The following is a 20767-nucleotide window of genomic DNA, read 5'->3' on the forward strand; positions in this document are numbered from 1 at the left end:
CACTGCTTTCTGTAGGAGCAGGACTGGACTTCTGACAGCTGGGTCTGGGTGCCAGAACAGGCACAGAGCATTTTGAAATACAGTGGCCATTAGAAGCTTCATTTACAGCAAGCTGAGCTTCCCTTCTGGAAGGTTTGGGTTGTCATAATAAAAGATTTAGCTCTTATATGGCATCTTCTATGAAGAAAACTCAAAGCACTGTACTAGAAGGGCCAATATCATTGGCTGCTTTTTACAGATGGAGAAACCGAGGCACTGAACTCTGCTTAAGGTCATGCAACACGTCAGTGGCAGAACCAGGAATAGAAGCCAGGTGTGCCGAATATCTGTTCAATGCCCAATCTCGTATACCACACTGCTAGCTCTGGTGTCCGTGGAATTTTATTTTCCCATCCCTTTGTCCTCTTCCAATCTCCTTTTTCTCCCCTTTCCATTTTCCCATGCTTCCTGCCCACTTCTGGTTTTCTCCCCCACTCATCTGTCCTCCCCTTACCTCCATTTTCCTCTCTCCCACACTCTGCTCCCATTTGTTCTCTCTTTTCCCTTTCTAGCGGTCTCTCTCTTTCCTGCCTCCTCTCTCCTGAGCATCATGCCTTAGTGGTCAATAGGTCTGTGACCTGGAGAAGGCTCTAACCTGACCCCACCAAACCCATTTGACTTGTGTCACCATAATCTATACCAAAGGTAAAAAATGTACATAGGTACCTACCAGTCCACCTGGACTTCTATATCTCTTGTCTCCACCTTGGTTGGCGCGTCTCCATTGAGTTCCTTACTGCCGCTCTTCAGGAGTTTCAGGACTGGCTCTATTTCTTTTAGCAGTTCGTTGTTTTCGACCCCACCGTTCAGGCAAGGATTGGCACCGGCATTGTCCCTTCCCTTCCCGTCCTCGCCTTTAGTGCTGGTAACCACACCATTGACGTGCACAAGGGACTCCGCTTCCTTCCTGTTCTCCCTGGCCCATGCTGAACTAGCCGAGCCCATGGTATGGTCTGCACCCTGCTGCAGATCTCTTGGATTGGACAAGTCGACCGCTTTGGCAGTTGGGCACAAAGGTCTGGTTACTCTAACAGTCTTTGGCATCCCATCACCGGCAAAAGTGGTCTCCAGGTGAGTGGTGAAGCCCTCAGGACCTCTCAGGATCAGAACCACATAGGTTTCTGAAGCGATGCTCCTCAGGATCTCCAGGGCACTCTCATAGCTCATCTCCACCAGGGGCCGGCCATTGACTGCCAAGATAATGTCCCCAGCCTGGATGAGGCCACTTTGCTCAGCTGCCCCTCCCCGAATCAGGTCGGAGATGATTACCGGGGGCTTGTTGACTCGTTCCTTCACCAGGAAACCGAGACCGCCAACCTTGCGCTTGAAGAGTCTCACCGAAATGACATTGGGCTGTATCTGCTGCACACTGAACACATTCTCTTCCATGGTAGCCCTTGGTCTTCTAGCCTGCAGCCCAAGACCTCGAGACCCACTGAGCACAGACTAGCCCGCAGCTGAGCAGAGAGATTAGCAGCTGAGAAGGGGGGACAGCTTAGCTCTGCTTGCAAGGAGGAACTTGTTGGCTCTGGAATGACTTGCCTCGTTGCAAAATCTGCAGAGCATCAGTCGTTGCACATCAGTTCCAGCTGTGTCTTCAACAGCATAATTTCATTCATTCATTCCTCCCTCCGCTCTCTCTTTTGTACGGGAATGATGCCAGCAGCCCGGGTAACCTTCACTGGGACAGCAAGAGTGTGTCACCAACAGGGGGCTGGGCTGGCGGGAGCAGGCAGAGAACTAGGCATCTCTCTGCTGAAGAGGGGCACAGGGACAAAACATTCGAGAGGAAACATGACAGCCTCGGATCATCCCTTGATCTTGTGCTTGGGAACTGGCTCACTTCACAGACATCTCCACAGTCTAGTTTTTAGGCTCTGAATGGATCTTGAGCGTCTCTATCTGTAAAGGGGGATTTAGAGAGAGAGAGAGAAAGACATGATCATGGACAGAGCTAAGTATGGGCCCCATAGAGAGATCTGAAGGCCTTAGACACCCTGATACAAAACATTCAACAGAGCTCTCCTCTCCAGAGGTGTGTTTCAAGGCCTGGCTGTACCCTGAAATCATCCCAAGCTACATTTCCTCTGTCCCTCTGCAAACTCTCCCCCTGTCTAGTTCTTTCGGCTTAACTAGAGCAGGTGTGGAATAAAGTCCTGGTTAGGAAAATTGGGGGCCAAATCTTTGATTGGTGTAAATCAGCATAATTCCACTGAACTCTACGGAGCTACAGTGATTTACACCAGCAAAGGCTCTGGCTGCTGTTCTTCAAAGTATCTTCACAAGCCAAAGTCAGTCTGGCAGACACAACTGAGGGCAGGTCTATGTGTAAAATGCTGCAGCTTCTCCCTTTGGTGTAGTTAATCCACCTCTGTGAAAGGCAGTGGCTATGTCGGCGGGAGAAGCCCTGTGCTGTCTACACTGGGGGTTAGGCTGGTATAACTGCGGCGCTCAGGGGTGTGGATTTATCCTGTAGTTATACCAATCTGAGAGTGTAGTGTAGACCTGGCCCCAGGAGCAACCTAATCAAAAACAAAACAAAAAAAATGTAAGGGAAACCTCAGCATTAAGGTAAAAGTAATATTAACAAAACGTCAATTTCTTATTTGGGTTTTTATAAACTTGTTTGCAGCTTATTAAATATATTGTGATCACAACGTCATAGCAAAAATGTTTTAAAAACAAAAATTTACGCATAAAGCTAACCAAACCATTTCAACAGGTTTCTGCCTGTGTCACCCAAACACAACCAAGTGTAATCAGAGTTTAATACCCTCAAAATATTTCCATAAAGCTGTCTTTAAAATTCACTTCAATTTCATTTTTATTCTGTTTTAAGTTACGTTAGAGGAAAGTAGTGGTTAACGTTTGTGCCTCCAAACAGTTAACAAAAGTGACATTGGTATCACGAGCAAATTAACTCTAAAAGGCTTGGGTAAAAATTATAATATTAACTCTTTTGCTACAACAAAAAGCTCAGCAGGGGAAAGCAATAAAAAAAGCTAAGCATTAATTTAAGCAGTTGAACATTCTATGTAGTACATAAAATATCAATAATGCACCGCAAGTGAAAAATGAATGTCTGTACAACAATTGCAAAAGGAGAGCTTGTTTTATAAAAAGCTTGGTCGCTATTGCATTGTAAACACACAAAGTTAAGTGTATTCAATTTGGGTTACTAAAAACGAGAAAAATGTTAAACAAAAAACTTTATGATGTTAACTAACTTAAGCTGTTTAGGGTTGCATCCCACAGACCAACCCCTCTCCCCCCGCCAAATATCCCACCCCAAAGACATCAGAAGATATTAATACACAGTAAAGAAACCCCCCAGCATCAAGAAAAGAAAAATAAAATGCTTTATAAATAAATAACTGGTCAACTACACCTCAGTCTACCATATACGAACAATTACGTTGGCAATCAGCTAGAAACCACTCGCTGAACCAGGTTAAACTGTCATTTAATTGTGTAAACTGTGTAAAAGCAACTGTATTATTGTTGTGTGTTGTGTTATTGCTGTGCAACATTTACAATGTGCATAATGTTGATAAACTGTTTAACCAACACACAAGTAAAAAAAAAAAACAAATAAATGGCAGCAAACAATGTGAAGGCAACCCCCCCCAACCCAAATAGGTAAAAAAAATTAACTGTGTAACTTAACTTCAAAATTGGGTAAACAAATTCCCTGGTAATACCAGTCACCCTTTGGGGCCAGTGACCATCCTAAGTAAGGCACATGTTATTCAAAACAGTCTTGCTCAGTGTCTGGGTACCAATACTAAACCCGGGAACAGCAATGTTTAACAAATTGGTTACTGCCCATTCAGTAGGGTATCTGAAAAACAGTGCCAATTTATGTCAGCTACTGGTGTATCACGAAGCAATGCAACCAATGGAACAGAGAAGCTAGCTGTTCTTGTCTCCTGCCCAGTAAAGCTTACCAAATGGTAACAACCAGCAGGAAGGGTAACCTAGAACATGAATGGACAGTACTGTGTAGCAGCCAATGACCAAAATATATATGTACAGGCCTCATTTGTAATGATAATATTCCACATTTCTTTTACTTCTCAAATTCATTGCCCTGTAAAACACACTGTTATAATACCTACCCCAGTATTTCAAAACACTCAGCCTACTACCAATTATAATAATAGAGGTGGTAACTGTAATTGCCCTAAGAGGTGTGTGTAGCTATCTGTGGTACCCCAAGGGCCAAACCACAATACCATGGCAGTTATAAAACTACATTCTGCAATCAAAGTCCTGGGCCTAACACTCCCAGGCCCACCATAAAAAACTACACGTAATTGGAAAATAAAATCTGTCCCTCAGTTGTAGAAAAAAATGTACAAACCGAGGAACAGATGGGGCATGAATGTGTAAATGGTAAAGTAAGGTGACCACATAACAGTGTTTAGCTCACTGGGCCATCTTCAGTCCATGCATTATGCTTTTCCAGGACAATGGATAAACCTCCATCCCATAGAAAGACAAAAAGTGGGGGAATGTAGTAGGAAGAGAGCATGAGACATAAGTCCTGGTATCAAAGGCCTGATATGAGGCCTAGACTAAAGTAGTGGTCAAAGCTTTGCTAATATAAAGAAAAGTCAGGCTGTGAGCTAGAGGCAGGCCCTGCTCACAGAGTCTGGCAAGAACAGGGCTGATATTGCAAAAAACTACATTCCTAAGAGGTGCTGGTAGGGCTGTCAGCTTTGGTTGGACAAATTCCTGGAGGTTTCATCAGATGACATTAAAGATTAATCTTGAATTCCTGGAGACTCCAGGACAGTCCTGGAGGCTTGGCAACCCTAGGTGCAAGGCACCAAGCACTCGCGCAGATTCATTCCAGAAGGGTGGTAGCAGAACACCTCCATACCAGCACATTCCCCACAGAGAACAGGAACACGCTTAGAGGGTGTCACTAAGTACTTCAGAGGGGCAGTACGGAATTTGTTTGTATTAAAGTATAAAATCAAGTCTCAATGGGAGTGTCTTTGTCTGGCCGAGGGAACCGTGGAAAGTCTGGCCATTGTCACAAACATACACGCCTTAGTGCACCTGTAACCTCTGTGCCGGGGCATTAGCACCGTGCTTGGTCGGCAATTAACCTAAGGAAGTTCCTTCGCTAAAAACTAAGTCTGTGGATTTATTGGGCTGTTCAATAGGAGCCTGGTGTAAGGGCTGTCTGACCAAAGTCAGTACAGCGTGCAGAGAGAACACACACATGCAGCCAGACATCTAATCGCACCTTCTTTCCATCTGAACACCGAGCCTATGCCGAGGGTCAAGGAGAATGAGTGAAAAATCATATAACAATCCTAACTGTGGGAGAGAGTTAAGGCAGCGGTTCTCAACTCATCTTGACATTTGCCTAGTTTTACAACAGGTGACAGAAAAAGCACTAGTGAAGTCAATACAAACTAAAATTTCATACAGACAATGACTTGTTTATACTGCTCTCTATACTATACTCTGAAATGGAAGTACAATACTTGTATTCCAACTGATTTGTTTTATAATTATATGGTAAAAATTAGAAAGTCAGCAATTTTTCAGTAATAGTGTGCTTTGACACTCGTATTTTTATGTCTGATTTTGTAAGCAAGTAGTTCTTAAGTGAGGTGAAACTTGGGGAGTATGCAAGATAAATCAGATGCCTGAAAGGGGTACAGTAGTCTGGAAAGGTTGAGAGCCACTGAATTAAGGGACAGATTCCCACATTAACTTACTCACCTTGAGTAGCACCTTACTCCTTGGCTAGTCCCACTATAGGCAATGGGACTACCTGTGGAACGAGGTGTTACTTAGCTGGAGCAAGGGTATCATCATCTGGTCCCAATTCATCTCCTCCTTCACCGTATTACAAATCAAAAGTGTTCCTGCATTAGATGCCAACTCGAGGAAGAGACAGTCCAAGAATCCCCGCCCCATCCCCTGAAATTCAATTCTCAGGGAATGATTCCAAAACAAACTACTTTACCTTATGGAAAATCACCCAGGGTGGAGATGCAGTGAGTTTATCAGTCTCAGCTCCCGACAAACCCAAAGCCGGTGGGTAACATTTTCATAAACACCTAGGTGACTTAGACTCCTATGTTCCCTTGTTTTTCAGGTGGTGTCTGCACCGTAACTGGTAGACCTACAAGCGGTAGCTCTGCTCAAGCTAGCCCGCTAAAACTAGCGGTATGGCCAGTGGCTTGGGCACGGGCTAGCCAAACAAGCACAAGCCCACCTGAGATCCTAGGTATGTACCCGGGCAGCTGGCTGGAGCTGCTGCCCACACCATGGCCACACTGCTGTTTCTACCGAGCTAGCTCAAGCAGAGTCAGTGTGTGTTAGTCTGCTCACGCTGGGAACGACATCACCCAGCTGCAGTGTAGACGTACCCTGAGCGAGACTTGGGGCTGGTCTATACCAAGGGTCGGCAACCTTCGGCGTGCAGCCCAGCAGGGTAATCCGCTGGCAGGCCATGAGACATTTTGCTGACATTGACCACCACAAGCACGGCCCCCCCGCAGCTCCCAGTGGCCACAGTTCGCTATTCCCGGCCAATGGGAGCTGCAGGAAGCGGCGGTCAGCACGTCCCTGCGGCCCACGCCGCTTCCCACAGCTCCCATTGGCCAGGATCGGCAAACCACGGCCACTGGGAGCTGCGGGGGGGGGGGGGGGCCGTGCTTTGCAGACAGTCAATGTAAACAAAATGTCTCGCGGCCCGCCAGTGGATTACCCTAATGGGCCGCATGACGAAGGTTGTTGACCCCTGGTCTACACAGTGCGGCAATGCACACTGGGGGGGTGTGAATTTGAAAGCGCACCAACGTGCTGCACGCTAACTGGCCCATCTAGGCCCTGCTGGCATGCACTAAAAGTTCCCTATTGCGTATTAACATGGTACTGTTGAAGCAACACTAGGGTCTGCATGGACCCTTTATTGTGCAAGATGTTGGGGAGCTGCAGAACTCACACCTCTCTAGCGTGCATTGCTGCATCGTGTTGACTAGCCCTTAGCTCCTAATGGCCTAAGCTAGTTTTAAAACTAGGACTTAGGCTCCTAAGTCACCTAAATGCTTTTGAAAATTTTCCCCTCCACTCCCAAGTCCCGACACAGTTTCTTTTAGTTGCGACTGGAATCGGAATATTAAAGAGCTCCTTCAAGGCAGGATCAGTTGCTTCACATGGGGCCTGCTGTTCGTGCTTCGCTGGCTCCCCGGAATGGAAGGATTTGCATGCCAAAGCAAATGGTCTCAGCTCCCCCAAACCATGCACATTCTGGATTTTTACTCCCGAAAGCCAGTTCTCACTCAGCTTCTCTAGTGCACAAAGCAAAGAGCAGGCAGCTTGCCAAACAGCAGCCTCTTGGCTGGACTCAAGTAACTTTCATGCATTCCAGAGAAAAACAATCATAGCTACAGTCGGAATAAGCTTCACTCAGTACCCTCCTTCCCGATGGCCAGGGGGACCCAGCAGCAACGCAAGCAGGACCTCAGGGGCCATGTCATGGCCTAGGGGAAATCTACCAGCATGGGAGCAGCATCCCAGCAAGGCAGGAGGGAGCAGAGTACCAGCCAGGCCCCACAGCGAAGAACAGGAGTTCCCAGGAGCAGAGTCCTGGCCGCCATGTGTAGCAGGTCCTCAGCATTAGCTCATTCTCTCCTACCCTGATACAAAGTGAGCTCTCTGGAAGGCAGAGTGATTTGAAATTCAGCCCAAACAAATGAAAGGGCAAAAGAATAAAGAATAACCCACTCAAGTACGCAGGGTCCACTTGCTGGAGCCCATCCTATGCGGAGAGATTTAACCCTCCTGGCTCTGCGGTGTAGCTCCATCCCACACTTTGATGTGTGCAAAGGGTTAACATTGCTTGCACTCCACCGCCAGCATGAAGGACAGGGTTGGAGCCATTTCTCTGATGGAGTCACCCTGATTCTGGAGACAGCAACACCATCCCTGCCAGGGGCAGCTTCCTCAGGGGCTCAGCAAAATATTGGCACAGAAACATTATTCTGCATTTAAAATGGGCCAAATTGCACCAAATGGCAGGTGTGGGTGTAAGTTAATTCCCAGGGGAGGAGAGCCCCGCACGATCAACACTCCAACACGATTTCCAACCCCACACTGCTCTTTACTCTCGGGCTAGGCTTTTCAAAGGTGCCAAAGGGAGTTAAGCACCCAAAGCCCATGGACATCCAATCGGAGTTGGGCACCTAACTCTCTAGTCTCCTTGGAAACGTGTAGCCCCCGCAGTCCCAGGATACATTGCAGGGACAACGTACAAACGGTACCAGCAAAGTGCCTGTAGGGGACATCTGTTTGCCCAGTGGTGCTGCCTCCCTCCTTGGTTTCGGAGGGGAAAGAAATCAAGAGGTTCCCCATTCCTTTCTGCAGCACCCCTGCCCCAGGCCACTGCGTTTACACCAGGATGGGGCAGGCACACACCTCAGGGCCCAGAACAATAGATCCCAGCCTAAGAGGGGGAATATTTTGGAGGGAGGCCCTGGCAGCTCTCCCCTGCAGCGTGAAGCAGGCTTGGCTCCTGGCACTCCGTTTCCGTGCAAAGAACTGCAGAACCACACGGGAGACTAACCAGCGCTGCTCTAGGACCCAGGTGGGATACTCTGCCGAGCAGCTGGAATGGGGAATTGTCCTGGGCAAAATCGTTTTCATTTCACTGGGGGCCCTCGCTGCCATTCCTTTGAGTATGAAAGGAGAAAAAACCACTCGCACTGCACAGACACTCTGGGGTGAGCTCCAGGCTGCCTCAGCCCCTCTGGGACCCCGGGGGAGTGCCCTGAGTCAGGGCAAGGCTTGGCCCATCTGAGGGCAGATCTTCACCCACTCCAGCCGGAGGCCAGCTCCAGAGCCAGGCAGCCTGAGGGTGTAGCGTGAGCACAACCCTGGCCTGGGACCAAAGGAGGCCACAAGCGCAATGAGTGGCGGTCTCATAACACATCTTTGATAAATGCCTCATCTTTGGTGGTTGGGACAAGGCACTCAAACGCAGTGTAACCATCCCTTTAGGGGTGAGGTCATTCTCCAAGTCACTGGGGGGACGTCCACACTGCCATTAAACCCCGGCCGCTGGCCCAGGTCAGCTGACGGGGCTCAGGCTGCAGGGCCACAAAATTATGGAGTAGACAGTTGGGCTCCGGCGGCAGCTGGCCTCTGGGACCCTCCCCCTTGTGGGGCGCTTGAGACAGACGGCGCCTTTTGGTGTCTTCAGCTGGCACGTGCCCTGTACTTCAGGACCAGGGGATGTGGACCTGGCCCTCACAGCTGAGGGGTCAACTGCTGCAGTTGGGGCAGAGGGTTTTATCCTCCAGGATCCCCCATGGTTCTCTCTGCAGCATTCGCAACCCGTGTGTCGGGGAGACGGGATACTAGACAGCCTAACGTCACCTCCCTGTGCCCATTACACACAACGAGGACAGAAGATACCACCGTAGCTGCAAAGGAGCAGCAATACAGCAGGGTTGGTGGCTGGTACCCTACAGTACCAAGGCCATTTCTCAACTTCTCTCTCCGCGTTGGTCCATCTGTCTCTCTCCCACATTCCCAGCCCAGAGCCCAATTTCACTTCCACTATTGTAAGTCCTGATTCACCAGCGTAAGAGATCGCACCCAGCACTAGCTAGCTTCCCCTCCCGTCCTAGGATCCTTTTCCTCCCCGTACTCCACTGAGAACAAGTGCTCAGTTCATGACCGTACATCAGGGAGACCTAGCCAGGGAGAGGCAGGAGGGGAATGAGGCGGAGTCCGGAGAGTCTCCCAGCTCCTCCGCTCAACAGCCGTTTAAGCAAAGATGAAGAGAGAAAGTCTTTTGCTTTCGAGTCTCCTACACACTGGCTGTGCCCGGAGCTCGACAAAAGGCAGGCTGAGAATGGAAGGGGGGGTGGTCCCATAGCGACCTAAGGTCATTAGTCTCTGCCTCTCCCTGGCAGCCTTTTGTATCCAGAGCGTCTCATCACCCCTCATTCTGCCCCAGGAGGGAGGCCGCCTGCTATTGCTAGCGACAGGAGGGCAGCCATTGCCTAGAGAGAGTTGCTGCCAATGGGACTAGCGGTGCTGGGACAAGGGGGGCTGCCACACCCCCGGCTTGAAGTGGTTTCCATCATATACAGGGTTTACAGCTCTCAGCACCCCCACTGTACACACTGTTCCCCGCAGCGGGGGCTTGTTTGAGAGGGTCCGCCTCATTGCGAGTGGGAGAGAGGGGAGACCCCGCTCCCTGGGTAGCCAAACATGGGCACTTCCCTTGCTCCACCTGTCCCCAGCCGGGGTGAATCGAGATGGGGGAGGGGACTGTGCCTGCATTACGACAGGGACATGAAAGCTGAGCAAGATCAGCGGTGGCGGGGGAATTTCCCACAGACCCTTTCTCAAGCTCAGACCTTCTTTAAGCCCCCCTGCCTGATGGGCCCTTCTGTGATGGTGACGCTGCCCTCACCCGGCTGCTTCTGCACAAAGCAACCAGCTCTGCTCTGGAGTTGCCTCTCTGATGGGTCTGCCCAGTGGCTGTGCCGGAGGTTAGCTCAGACCTGGGCTCTCTTGTGGGGCCGCCCGCGGTCCTTATCCCCTGCCCCCGAGCTCACAGGAGAGGATAGGAGTATGAGACAGGCTAGCTTAGTAATATATATATAGTAAACAAGTCTCTACAGTCACTGTGCATACCACATGAACAATGTCATTGTCGAGGTGAATAACCACATTATTAGTGATCGTTTACACAGCAACAGCACCTAGCTAGTCAGCTCCTTGGGGGTACGGGTTGTCTTTTTGTTCTGCGGTCACACAGTGCCTAGAACAATGGGGTCCTGGTCTGAAACTGGAGTCCCCAGGCATGACTGGGATACAAAGAACGGTACAGTACTTGGAGAGCAATTCCCCAACATTCACTGATTTAATCCTTGCACATGAGGCGGGCCGTACGTTTATTATCCCCATTTGGCAGGTGGAGGCAGCAGATACGGAAGAGGCCAGATCCTGATCTTGCACTGATGTAAATCAGCAATAACTCCACCTGAAGTTACTGGGAGCCCATAGGGACTCAACACCTCTGAATACCAGGCCCAAGGAGTTTTACATTGGGCATCCACAATCTGTGGCAGCCAAAGTGACTTGGCCAAAGTAAGGCCACAGGAGCCCCCAACTCCCAAGGCCTCTGGCCAAGCCACTATATTTCACTGTGGAGTCTGAAGATCCACCTCCACAAATCTTTTTAGATCATGCAAGACCAAATTTTCAGAAGATCCCGGCACTGATCTAGGTACCTAAATGCAGTGGCCATTGCCACAGTTCATGGTAACCTCTACCACTCTGTGGTCCCCTGAGGACACCCACTCTTAGGTGTCCAGCTTCCAGCCGTCACCTCTGGGGCACAGACCCTCATCTCTCTCCCTCCTGACTTGCATTTTTCCAGGCTGCGCAGTTCCCTGCCTACATTGGGATATCCCCAGCAAGCCAGACTGCCTAGCCAGGCCAGCATCTGCATTTTGCTTATGCTTCAAAGGCTATGAACAACGTACCTGCCCACAGTGAGGAGTTATCCTACAGCTCTTTCTAAGCAAGCACATTTATTCTTAAGGTGAAAGCATTAGAGAGAGAACATTAAAAACAATAAAAGAATGAATGAATTGGCAGATTGGAAGAGGCCCTGGAGGTTTTTCGCCTTCCTCTATAGCATGGGGCACGGGTCACTTGCTGGAGGATTCTCTGCTCCTTGAAGTCTTTAAACTACGATTTGAGGACTTCAATAGCTCAGACATAGGCAAGAGGTTTTTCGCAGGAGTGGTTGGGTGAGATTCTGTGGCCTGCATTGTGCAGGAGGTCAGACTAGGTGATCATAATGATCCCTTCTGACCTTAGTATCTATGAATCTATAAGAACCTAGACACATACCAAAAAGCTTACCAGAGGCCACCCTTTTCCCCAGCTCCAGCAAGTGATCTGGTAGGAATCACTTCTTCAGATCCCACCATGACAGAATATACCCCTGTGTTTGCACCCTACACACTATTGTAATAATGTTTGTACAGGGTGTGCCTTGCGAGGTATCATTTAAAAAACTCAATTTGCTGATCAATAATATCATGGGAAAATGCAGCTAGCAGCGTTACAGGTGAAGTTATACACATAAGCTGAAATCATGACTAAAACTGGTTTCCAGGGACAGATGGGGAGTGGCCAAACCACTTCCTCAGAGACTAAGGGCCTGCTGACACCTCAGCCACATTCCCAGAAGTGCTGCATTCCCACAGAGCAATGGCAGCAGCTGGCTGCGAAGCACTTCTGGAAATGAAGCCCCTGCATTCAGGTGCCTACCCTGAGCCACTGGGTACCGAGTTCTAGCAAAACTTGAACTCAGAGGCCTTAATGCCTCCAATTTGATTCGTTTGACCAGGGAATTATGCTTTGGGCACAGGGGTGGGGAAGGGAACATACAGCAATATCGACCTGTATGCTGTTTAAGAAACTGAAAGCTGTTTAAGAAACATATTTTGAGACCATGCACACACACAAAACCTTCCAATCCTGCAAAGAAAAAAAGTGTAGAGCCTCTCACTTCTCCCTACCTACTAACTTTCAGTTGTTTCCTACAGAATTATAAAGTGTAGTGAGAAATTAAACAGATCTTCCCCTCATCTGCTTGAAATTCATCTGCAAAGCCCTGGGTTTTGCTGTCTTAGCATCCTGCAGCTCTGACAGGTTCTCAAACAGTCAGAAAGAATTACCCAGATGTCAGACTTCTCCTTGCGTTTCCCCTCATGCAACTTTCCCGATCTCTATACAGACACCTGAGACTGGATTCTGATCTCACTCATGCTGGTTTTACACAGCTGCAGCCCAGTTGACTTCAGTGGAGTGTCTCCTGGCTGTAAACAAATATCCGAATCAGCCCCTTCTGTCACTGAGTCTTCTCCAGCCTCGTCAATGTCCCTCCTAAAGGCCCAGCAGGTGTCATTACAGGGAAGCTAGAGAGCGCAGATCGGGCCACCTACGTAGTGCTTGGGGAATGAGGGGCCAAGCTCTCAATTTAGGAATCTGCTTGTCAACACATGCCCATTATAAATGTTTTCCTAGACACACAAGAGCCCATTAGAGGCCATCACATGCCAATCAGCAGAGACATGTTTTCAGGGAGAAGTCAGAGGTAGCCGTAAGAAACACCGATTCCAGGCAAATGCTTCAAGAGGGAAGCCTAAGGAAAAGCTCCAGAGGCCCCAGACAGCACAGATTGCTCCATGCGTTGGCTCCACTTGTGCACACAGCTCACGATGTCTTTCCCATTCGACAAGCTGTGGAACTCAGGTAATTTCCTCCTTCGTAAATCATCTGAAGCAAATCCTTTGTTTGTAACAAACAATACCCGTGCCCAACTCTTATACAGAACTTTTCACCCATAGATCTCAGAGCACTTTACAAAGGAGGCCAACATCCTGAGAGAAATTAGTTTGTGGAAGGTGCCAGATTGTCAGGCCTGGGGATTCACCCACGGAGCCGGGACAGCATGGACTCAGCTCAGCTCCTACTCTGCGTTGTTCCAGTAACATTCCCCAGACCTTCCCAGAGGAGCCCCTCTGCTAAAAATTAGAAGACAGGTCAGTTTCTGTGACCCTGTCAAGCCCCTGGCACCCCTGCACCTTGCAGTTTCAGCAGAGAGGCCTCATAGACCCAGCTACAAGGATGGCTTGTATGATTCAAACACTTTCCCACCAGGAGCTGAGCTGTGGGCCCCAATTAAAATGTGCATCAGACGGCAATGGCTTTCAGTGACGGAAAAGAGGCCAGGAAGTTGCACAGGCACAATGAAGCAGAATTTAGGCCAATGTTATTTTGCACACCCCACTTTGCATATTTGCCCCTAAACCCAAGATTTTTTTTAAAATTTAACATTCAAATGTTTTCCTTACATGCCCCCCAAATTTAAGGAAGGTCTGTTGGGGCAAAGCCCTTCCAGAAAGAGGAGCAGTTGGATGGAAATAAGGATCCCTTCCAACCTTCCCGGGCAAAGATGAGAGGACAAGTGCTTTTCAGTGCTGATTGGATCAGAGATGGTCTGTGTGTGACCTTGGACTTAAGTGACCACTCTGTGCCTCAGTTTCCCCCTGTCTACAATGGGGATACGTTGACCTACCTAACAGAGTCACAGTAAGGTTTCTAATGTTTGCAAAGTGCTTGGAGGTTGAAACAGTGCCATCTGAGTGCAAAGAGTTGTTTATAAACTTTTAAATGGAGGCATGTGGGACTGGGACAGGAAGGGGGTTCCAGGCAGAGGGAACAGCAGGGAAAATGAGACATCAGTATTCTATCTGAAGTGCATTCTCACTAAACCGAGCTTCCTGCACAAGCAGCTCCTATGATCTTTCACAACTTCTGCAGTTCTCCTTTTATGAACTGAGAGGTCAAATTTTGGACCAAAGCTGAAATGTTCCACTAATGGAAAGCAAAGGAGAGGTCCTAATGGGATGGCAAAACTGTGGTAGCCCACATTAATTCTCCTAAAGATAACTATTAGTACAAGCAAAAACACATCATCTGTGATCAATGAATCTAAAAGCATTGATTCAGATAACCAGTTAACATAGCATTACATTTACTAGGATCAAATCCTGCTTAGTCCCATTGATGTTACTCATGTGAATACGGTGAGCAGGATTTGCCTTTTAATGCAGTACACATATGCTGCATTGACGGATGATCCTCTTCTCATTTCCATATGAAAAAGAACCAGTTTAAATAGTACAGTAGCCTATGATTTGGGAGACCCAGGCTTTATTCCTGGCTTTGCTACAGGCTGCCTATGTGATCTTGGGTAAATCAATCACTTAGTCTCACTGGGCCTCAGTTCCACATCTGTAAAATGGCAAGAATAGCAGTGCCCTGCCTTCCGGGGGTGGTGTGATGATAAAAACATTGGAGAGAGTGAGCTGCTCCAATATTACAGTAATGGGGCCACAGAAATACCTAAGAGTACATCCATTTAATGGCAACACACACTCACTCACACACACACAGCAAACCCCTCAAAGAATTGCTGCCATTGATAGCAATGGCTGTGCTATGCTGTAGGATGCAGAATTGGCAACATACACACGTTGCTGTGGTCTAGTGAGACCCAAAATCATTACACTGACACTCCAGGGCTTTCCATGCAGGCAGGTTTTGCAGTCAGTGGTCAGAACAAGGAGGGATTGTGAACCGGCACTCTTGCATTCTCTTACTGGCTGGCCTTCATGAACACGGACAAAATCAGTTCACTTCTCTGCTTTGGTTTCCTTCCCCATGTGTAAAATGAGGGTAACAGTATCAACCCACTTCACACAGGTGTTGCAAGGTTTAATGGTTTGTGACAGAACCTTTGCTGGAAGGGATTAACTCTGGGCTGAATTCTGATCCACTCACTCCCACCGAGTTGTAAATTACCCCCTGTGCAGTCCCTTTGAGGTCAGTGGGACTATTCAGAGAACAAACACCTAGCCAGCATGATTGACGGTGGCAGAATTGGGCCCTGGATAAGAGCTAATGGTTGCTGAGGCATAAAAATCAAAACAGCTTGGCGGTCCTTGGTTTAAGAAACCCCAAATCCCACAAAAACTGATAAGAAAAGCTTTTAGCATCGCCAGATACGATTTCAAGTAATAAAATCCAGAACATATGTTAATTGGCTGCTTTTATTTAAAAGCAAGACAGAAGGCAAATAAAATTTATGTGGTAATATACAGTGTCCTAATTACCCCAGCCATCAGTTCCAGGCTACCAGAAGTATACACACATTACACACCTGCCCTCAGGAATGACACTCACTTTACCCAGGCCTTCAGAAAATTCATTGAGTCCTCTCCCTCATATATCTTGGCTATGTTAATGACTTACATTTTTATGTGCCAGCTTTAAATGCACACTATTATCTTGTTTAAAATCAGTTTTCATGGGATTTATATGGTTAGACAAAGAGCCCCGGAGCTGATAGATTTATGCCGGTTTAATTTTTACAGCCCATGGAGCTTCAGTGACTCTGATGAAGAGCAATGGGACGCAACATATGCACAGCTACTGTAAACCTGCGTTTGTGGACCTGAAAATGGAGCTCTGAGATGATTCACTGACAGTCATCTGTACTTTTGCCAACTGCTTTGCACTGAACGCCATTCCGTCTCAAACAAATGCAGCGGTATATACACACTGTACCCAGGCCTTTTTGCTTTCATGATTGTATTTTTGTGACAATCCCAAAGATCCATCTACCCCAGCCTTGCAAAAATCCACTTTGAACAGGGTAATATTTCTTTGACAGGCAAGTAAAACATTTGTTATCAGTTAATAGAGGAAAGTAAATTGTGTCTCTGGGCTGGTACATTTTTCTGACTGTTTTGTAAGGCTGACTTGCACCTACAGGTAAATGAAATTATTTTATTTGCCGCTGCCAGCGCTCTGTGCTTACTGATACCTGGCTATTACTTTTGTGCCAATGACCATCCCAGTATTTGGTGGGACCACTAGAATTTACCTAGCCAGTCCAAGCAGGCTGTAGCAGGGTATTTTAACTCTTTCTCTGCTGCGCCTCCACCACACCCAATATGCTATTGTCCCACTGAAATCACTGGACTGTTAGGGCCAAATCCGTCTGTTCTTACTTGGTCAAAGCTCCCACCGATTTCAGTGGAAGTTGTGCCTAAGGAAGGATGCTAGAATTTAATCCTAGGGGACAACTCTTGCCTATTCCTCTATGGGTTTGGGGGCCTCTCTGGTTCTGCTGCACAGAGTAGAGGAGAACAAGGCTGCAGTGTGTATCCTATGCTCAGATCGGCAGGAGCTGCCTGGGCAGCCACATGCAGGGGGAGGCATGAAATGTCTACCACTATGTACAACATTTGATCCTTTGCCCCCATGGAGGGAGGTGGGGGGAGAGCTAGGGCCATGGAGCCCCTGGCAATCGCTGGGTGCAATAAGTGGGGTTGCCATTCCGCAGCCTGTTTGTGGGATGGGAAGGATCCTTCTCCTGTTCATCCCAATGGAGAAGTCAAGTGCCCAGTCCAGATGTTTAGCCTGATATATTTAGCAGTACAGCCAGTGTGTATTCATTATGGATGTACACAGAATGGGCACCAGCAGGAAAGCAGTTAATAAAACGGTTGCCTACTTTCAGGCATCAATAAATCTGTGTTCGTTTCCTAAGAGAATACGTTAGCCTCTAATCAGGGCTTTGTTTTCATTAAATTAAAGCAGTACATGTTTCCTCATCCCAATATAGTTGAACTGAATCCAAGTGATACAGTATTTCTTCAGTGTGAACAAATGTACGTTTGTTCAGTTACTAGGACATGGTTTCATATTTATCTGAATCATCATCGCTTAGTGCATTCTATGACAAAGTAATGCCAAGTCTAGGAAACCAACAGGTCTTGTAATACCAGCCAAATTGTATTTCATCTGTACAGCATTTCTACACCTTCCCAGTGAAATCGGTCGCAGTGCCCATCACATTAGGATCTGACCTTCAATGGGAGCACAATTGGATCCTATATATAAAGTGCCATTGGAATTTGTTTGAAATATAGTGAAATAACCTGCAGCTGTCTAAGCAGATTGAGAGAAATACATTTTAATGTTGCCAAGACAACAATGTTGAGGATGGAAACAGCTTTTTTAGAGTTCCAGGGCTAAACATATTTCAACAACATGATTGTCACCTCCATTTCATGGCTTTTTGGGGGGAGGGGGTTTGCAGCTGAAATATGATATTGAAACTATTTGGATAAAATAGCCAATTCTGCCCCATCCACAAGCAAAATTAAAGTTCTTATTCGGTATGGGCCCATCTGCAGAACATACATTTCATTGATATCAATTTCCTGAGGGGAATGGAATTTTATCGGAGGCTCCAATTTGACAAATGGATCTATGCTGATATGACAGCAGTTTGTCCACAACTCTTACAAAAAGTACAAGAGATGGATGGGAAATAAATGAGAAAATGTAACTTGATATATGGCTTTGAAATCCAATCAAGGCACAAGAAAGAAAACATGTTTCCATTTTAATAGATGTTTAAAATTGCAGCAGGTTGGCTCAAACTTTAATCGCTCTAATGCGGCCAGCCAGCCAGCCAGCAGCAATAAAGTCAATGGCAGAAATCTCAACTTAAGATGTTTCAGGGATAAAGCTTCGGACTAATTTCACAGAAGCCCAGAGTCCCTTACATTCGTTCTACTGCTGACTCTAGAAATCTTCCTAGCTCACTGTTAAATGTTCCTAATATAACAAGCCTGAGAGAGAAGCAGCCTAATTAAGACAGAAAATGATAATAAACTTCATTGTCACAGACTTTGAGAAAGAATGACTCATATCACTATTTAAAATCCTCATGAAAACATCAAACGACTCCTGGCAGGAGTTATGGTTTCTTGGTTCGAAGTGCAGTCATTTATCAAGACAGAGTGGCATTCAAGATTTCCTGCCAGTTCCTTATGGAAGCACTCCATCTGGAGATAATTCCTCCAAATGCTCATGTTCTCCTGTGCCCACCCAACATCGCTACTTCCATCTCTAAGGACATTGGCATAAAAGCAGGGGGCCAGCTTCACCATTGCTTTTCACCTTGAGACATCATTTACAGCAGTGGGGAGTGGGTGTGCAGTGCTGCCATTTGGATCCAGTAGCTCCCACTTTTCACTGGTGCAAGTGATGGTGTAAGGCAGAGAGCAGCAATGATTTAGGCCCAGAATCTCAGTTTCTTTTATCTTAGGGGTTTAAACGCCCTCCATCCTGAAAGTACCTGAACATCTTCCATGCAAAATCAATAACAAAATCCCGAGTGAACTACATGGAGTGTCTGGCAATTCCCTTTACAGGGTCAAAGTTCTGCTGGAGGAAGGGGTTTTGTTGTTGGGTTTTGGGGGTGGGGTGTTTGGGAGGCAGTTTGGGGATTTGTTCCCTTTTTTTGGTTAGCAGAGGTTTAAAAGTAAAAGACGTTGGCAGTAGTTTGAGATAGACCTTGAGGAGTTTATGAACAAGACCATAGGACAGTGTTGCCTGCAAAAGCTGGAGACTGGATTCTATAACCCAGGAGGTCCCTCTAGGACTATGAGGTGGACTGTATGGCCTGGGAGGTCCCTTCCAGTCTTCTGTTCCTGAGTGTCAGTCTTCTGGTGGAAAGGCATTTTGGAAAACAAATGTTTCTTCAGGGCTAGGTTTGGGCACCTCACTCATGCCGAGTAGTGCCTTACCTAGCGAGTAGTCCCAATGGTTTCAACCAGACTAGTCTGCAGTGGCCTGATCCCACACCCACTGTGGTGCGTGGAAACATTTGTACTGAGTGCTGGATGCAGAGCGCAGAATCAAGCCCCAAGAAAGTTACAACTCAATCTGAGCGAGAGGCAGGATCGGGCCCTCAAAGTGTATCTGTTCTGGATGCTTACTCCCTGGCCCAGATGGCATAATCCTGCACTTGTGTCATCACCTCTGGCTGATGTGGAAATGAGCAGGCTACTGCAAACTGAAGGCTATTGTACACTGAGGGAGGGGGCAAATAAAGAGCAGGAGCAGACGAACTCTTCAATCTGGGCCAGTTTGTGTCCTGTGGATCTACTCAGGGAGATGTTTTTACACTACCATGGAGAGAAGCAGAGGGACTGAAGAGCCCAGAATTCCTGTCTCACTTTTTCTCCATAAACCTGGCCAGGTCCACATGTTCAAGTATCCAGTAATTTTTGGATGCCTCAATTTTTGGGGAAGTCCAATTGGAGAGACAATCCAATTTTAAAAGACTCGGCGCATTCACAGACTCCCCTCACAAACCAGTAAGAGCTGCACGGGCTTAGCACCTCTGAAAATGTGGGCCTAGTGGTCTGTGCAATGGGGAGAATACATGGAGTTGTGAAGGCCATTTAGTTGTTTATAGAGTGCTTTGAGACCCTTAGATAAAAGGGGAAATAGAAAGGCAAAGTATTAGCCTAAATATATATAGATTTCTTATTTATGCAATACTCAGATACCCAAGTACTGCATTTCTAAACGGTTTGTATCTCTCATAACAGAGGCATCCAAATCTACATCCATGCTATATCTAGTCACACACAAATACTGAACATTTATACATGATCATATTGGTACTCAGCACTGCTTGCTTCACGGTGTACGGTGACACTTAACCAGAGAACACATTGCACTGTGAATTTCATTTGGAACAGGCTGATGTGAGTAAACGCACACTCCCTTAGTTTCAGCAAAGGCATTGGCTTATGAATCTCTCTATTTTTAAGCCAGAACATGGTTATTTATGGACACACGAGTGACCAGATAATCCACATCAATTTGTTTTGATGCCACGGTTATTGTATCCATGCATAAGCAAAATACCACGGTCCCGGTTTCGATACCTATCTGGCTCCCAGCATGGATTTATTGTGGAGGTATTGAACAGTATTCTCCTTACTCAGGAAAGGTAAATGTCAATGTATGCAAGCAGAGCTCACATGACTTATCAGTTACTATACATAGTTTTCAGTCACTGATTTAAACATTTAGGCAGATTTCCTGAGCCTTTATACAGATCCACTACTGACCTGAAATGCAAATACAGACTACATTAGCAAAATAGGAACAACAGCTTAGAGGACCAGATCCGAGTGAGGGATAGCTCAGTGGTTTAAGCATTGGCCTGCTAAACTGAGGGTTGTGAGGCCAATCCCTGATGGGGCCATTTAGGGATCTGGGCCAAAAA

The 20767-nt window shown here is 47.1% G+C and overlaps 1 protein-coding gene across 4 annotated transcripts in view; it reads right to left on the minus strand.

Moving 5' to 3' along the window:
* NOS1 (nitric oxide synthase 1) overlaps positions 1 to 20767 on the minus strand; it is a 148931-nt gene that overhangs the window by 67630 nt on the left and 60534 nt on the right. For all 4 annotated transcript variants that reach the window (XM_073312326.2, XM_073312328.2, XM_073312325.2 and 1 more), the window contains exon 2: positions 710 to 1941. In XM_073312326.2, coding sequence (XP_073168427.1) covers positions 710 to 1428 — 719 coding nt within the window. In that variant the 5' untranslated portion in view covers positions 1429 to 1941. The remainder of the gene's footprint in view (positions 1 to 709; positions 1942 to 20767) is intronic.

This window comes from Lepidochelys kempii, chromosome 15 (assembly GCF_965140285.1).
Source record: "Lepidochelys kempii isolate rLepKem1 chromosome 15, rLepKem1.hap1, whole genome shotgun sequence".
In the NCBI taxonomy this organism is placed as follows: domain Eukaryota; kingdom Metazoa; phylum Chordata; order Testudines; family Cheloniidae; genus Lepidochelys; species Lepidochelys kempii.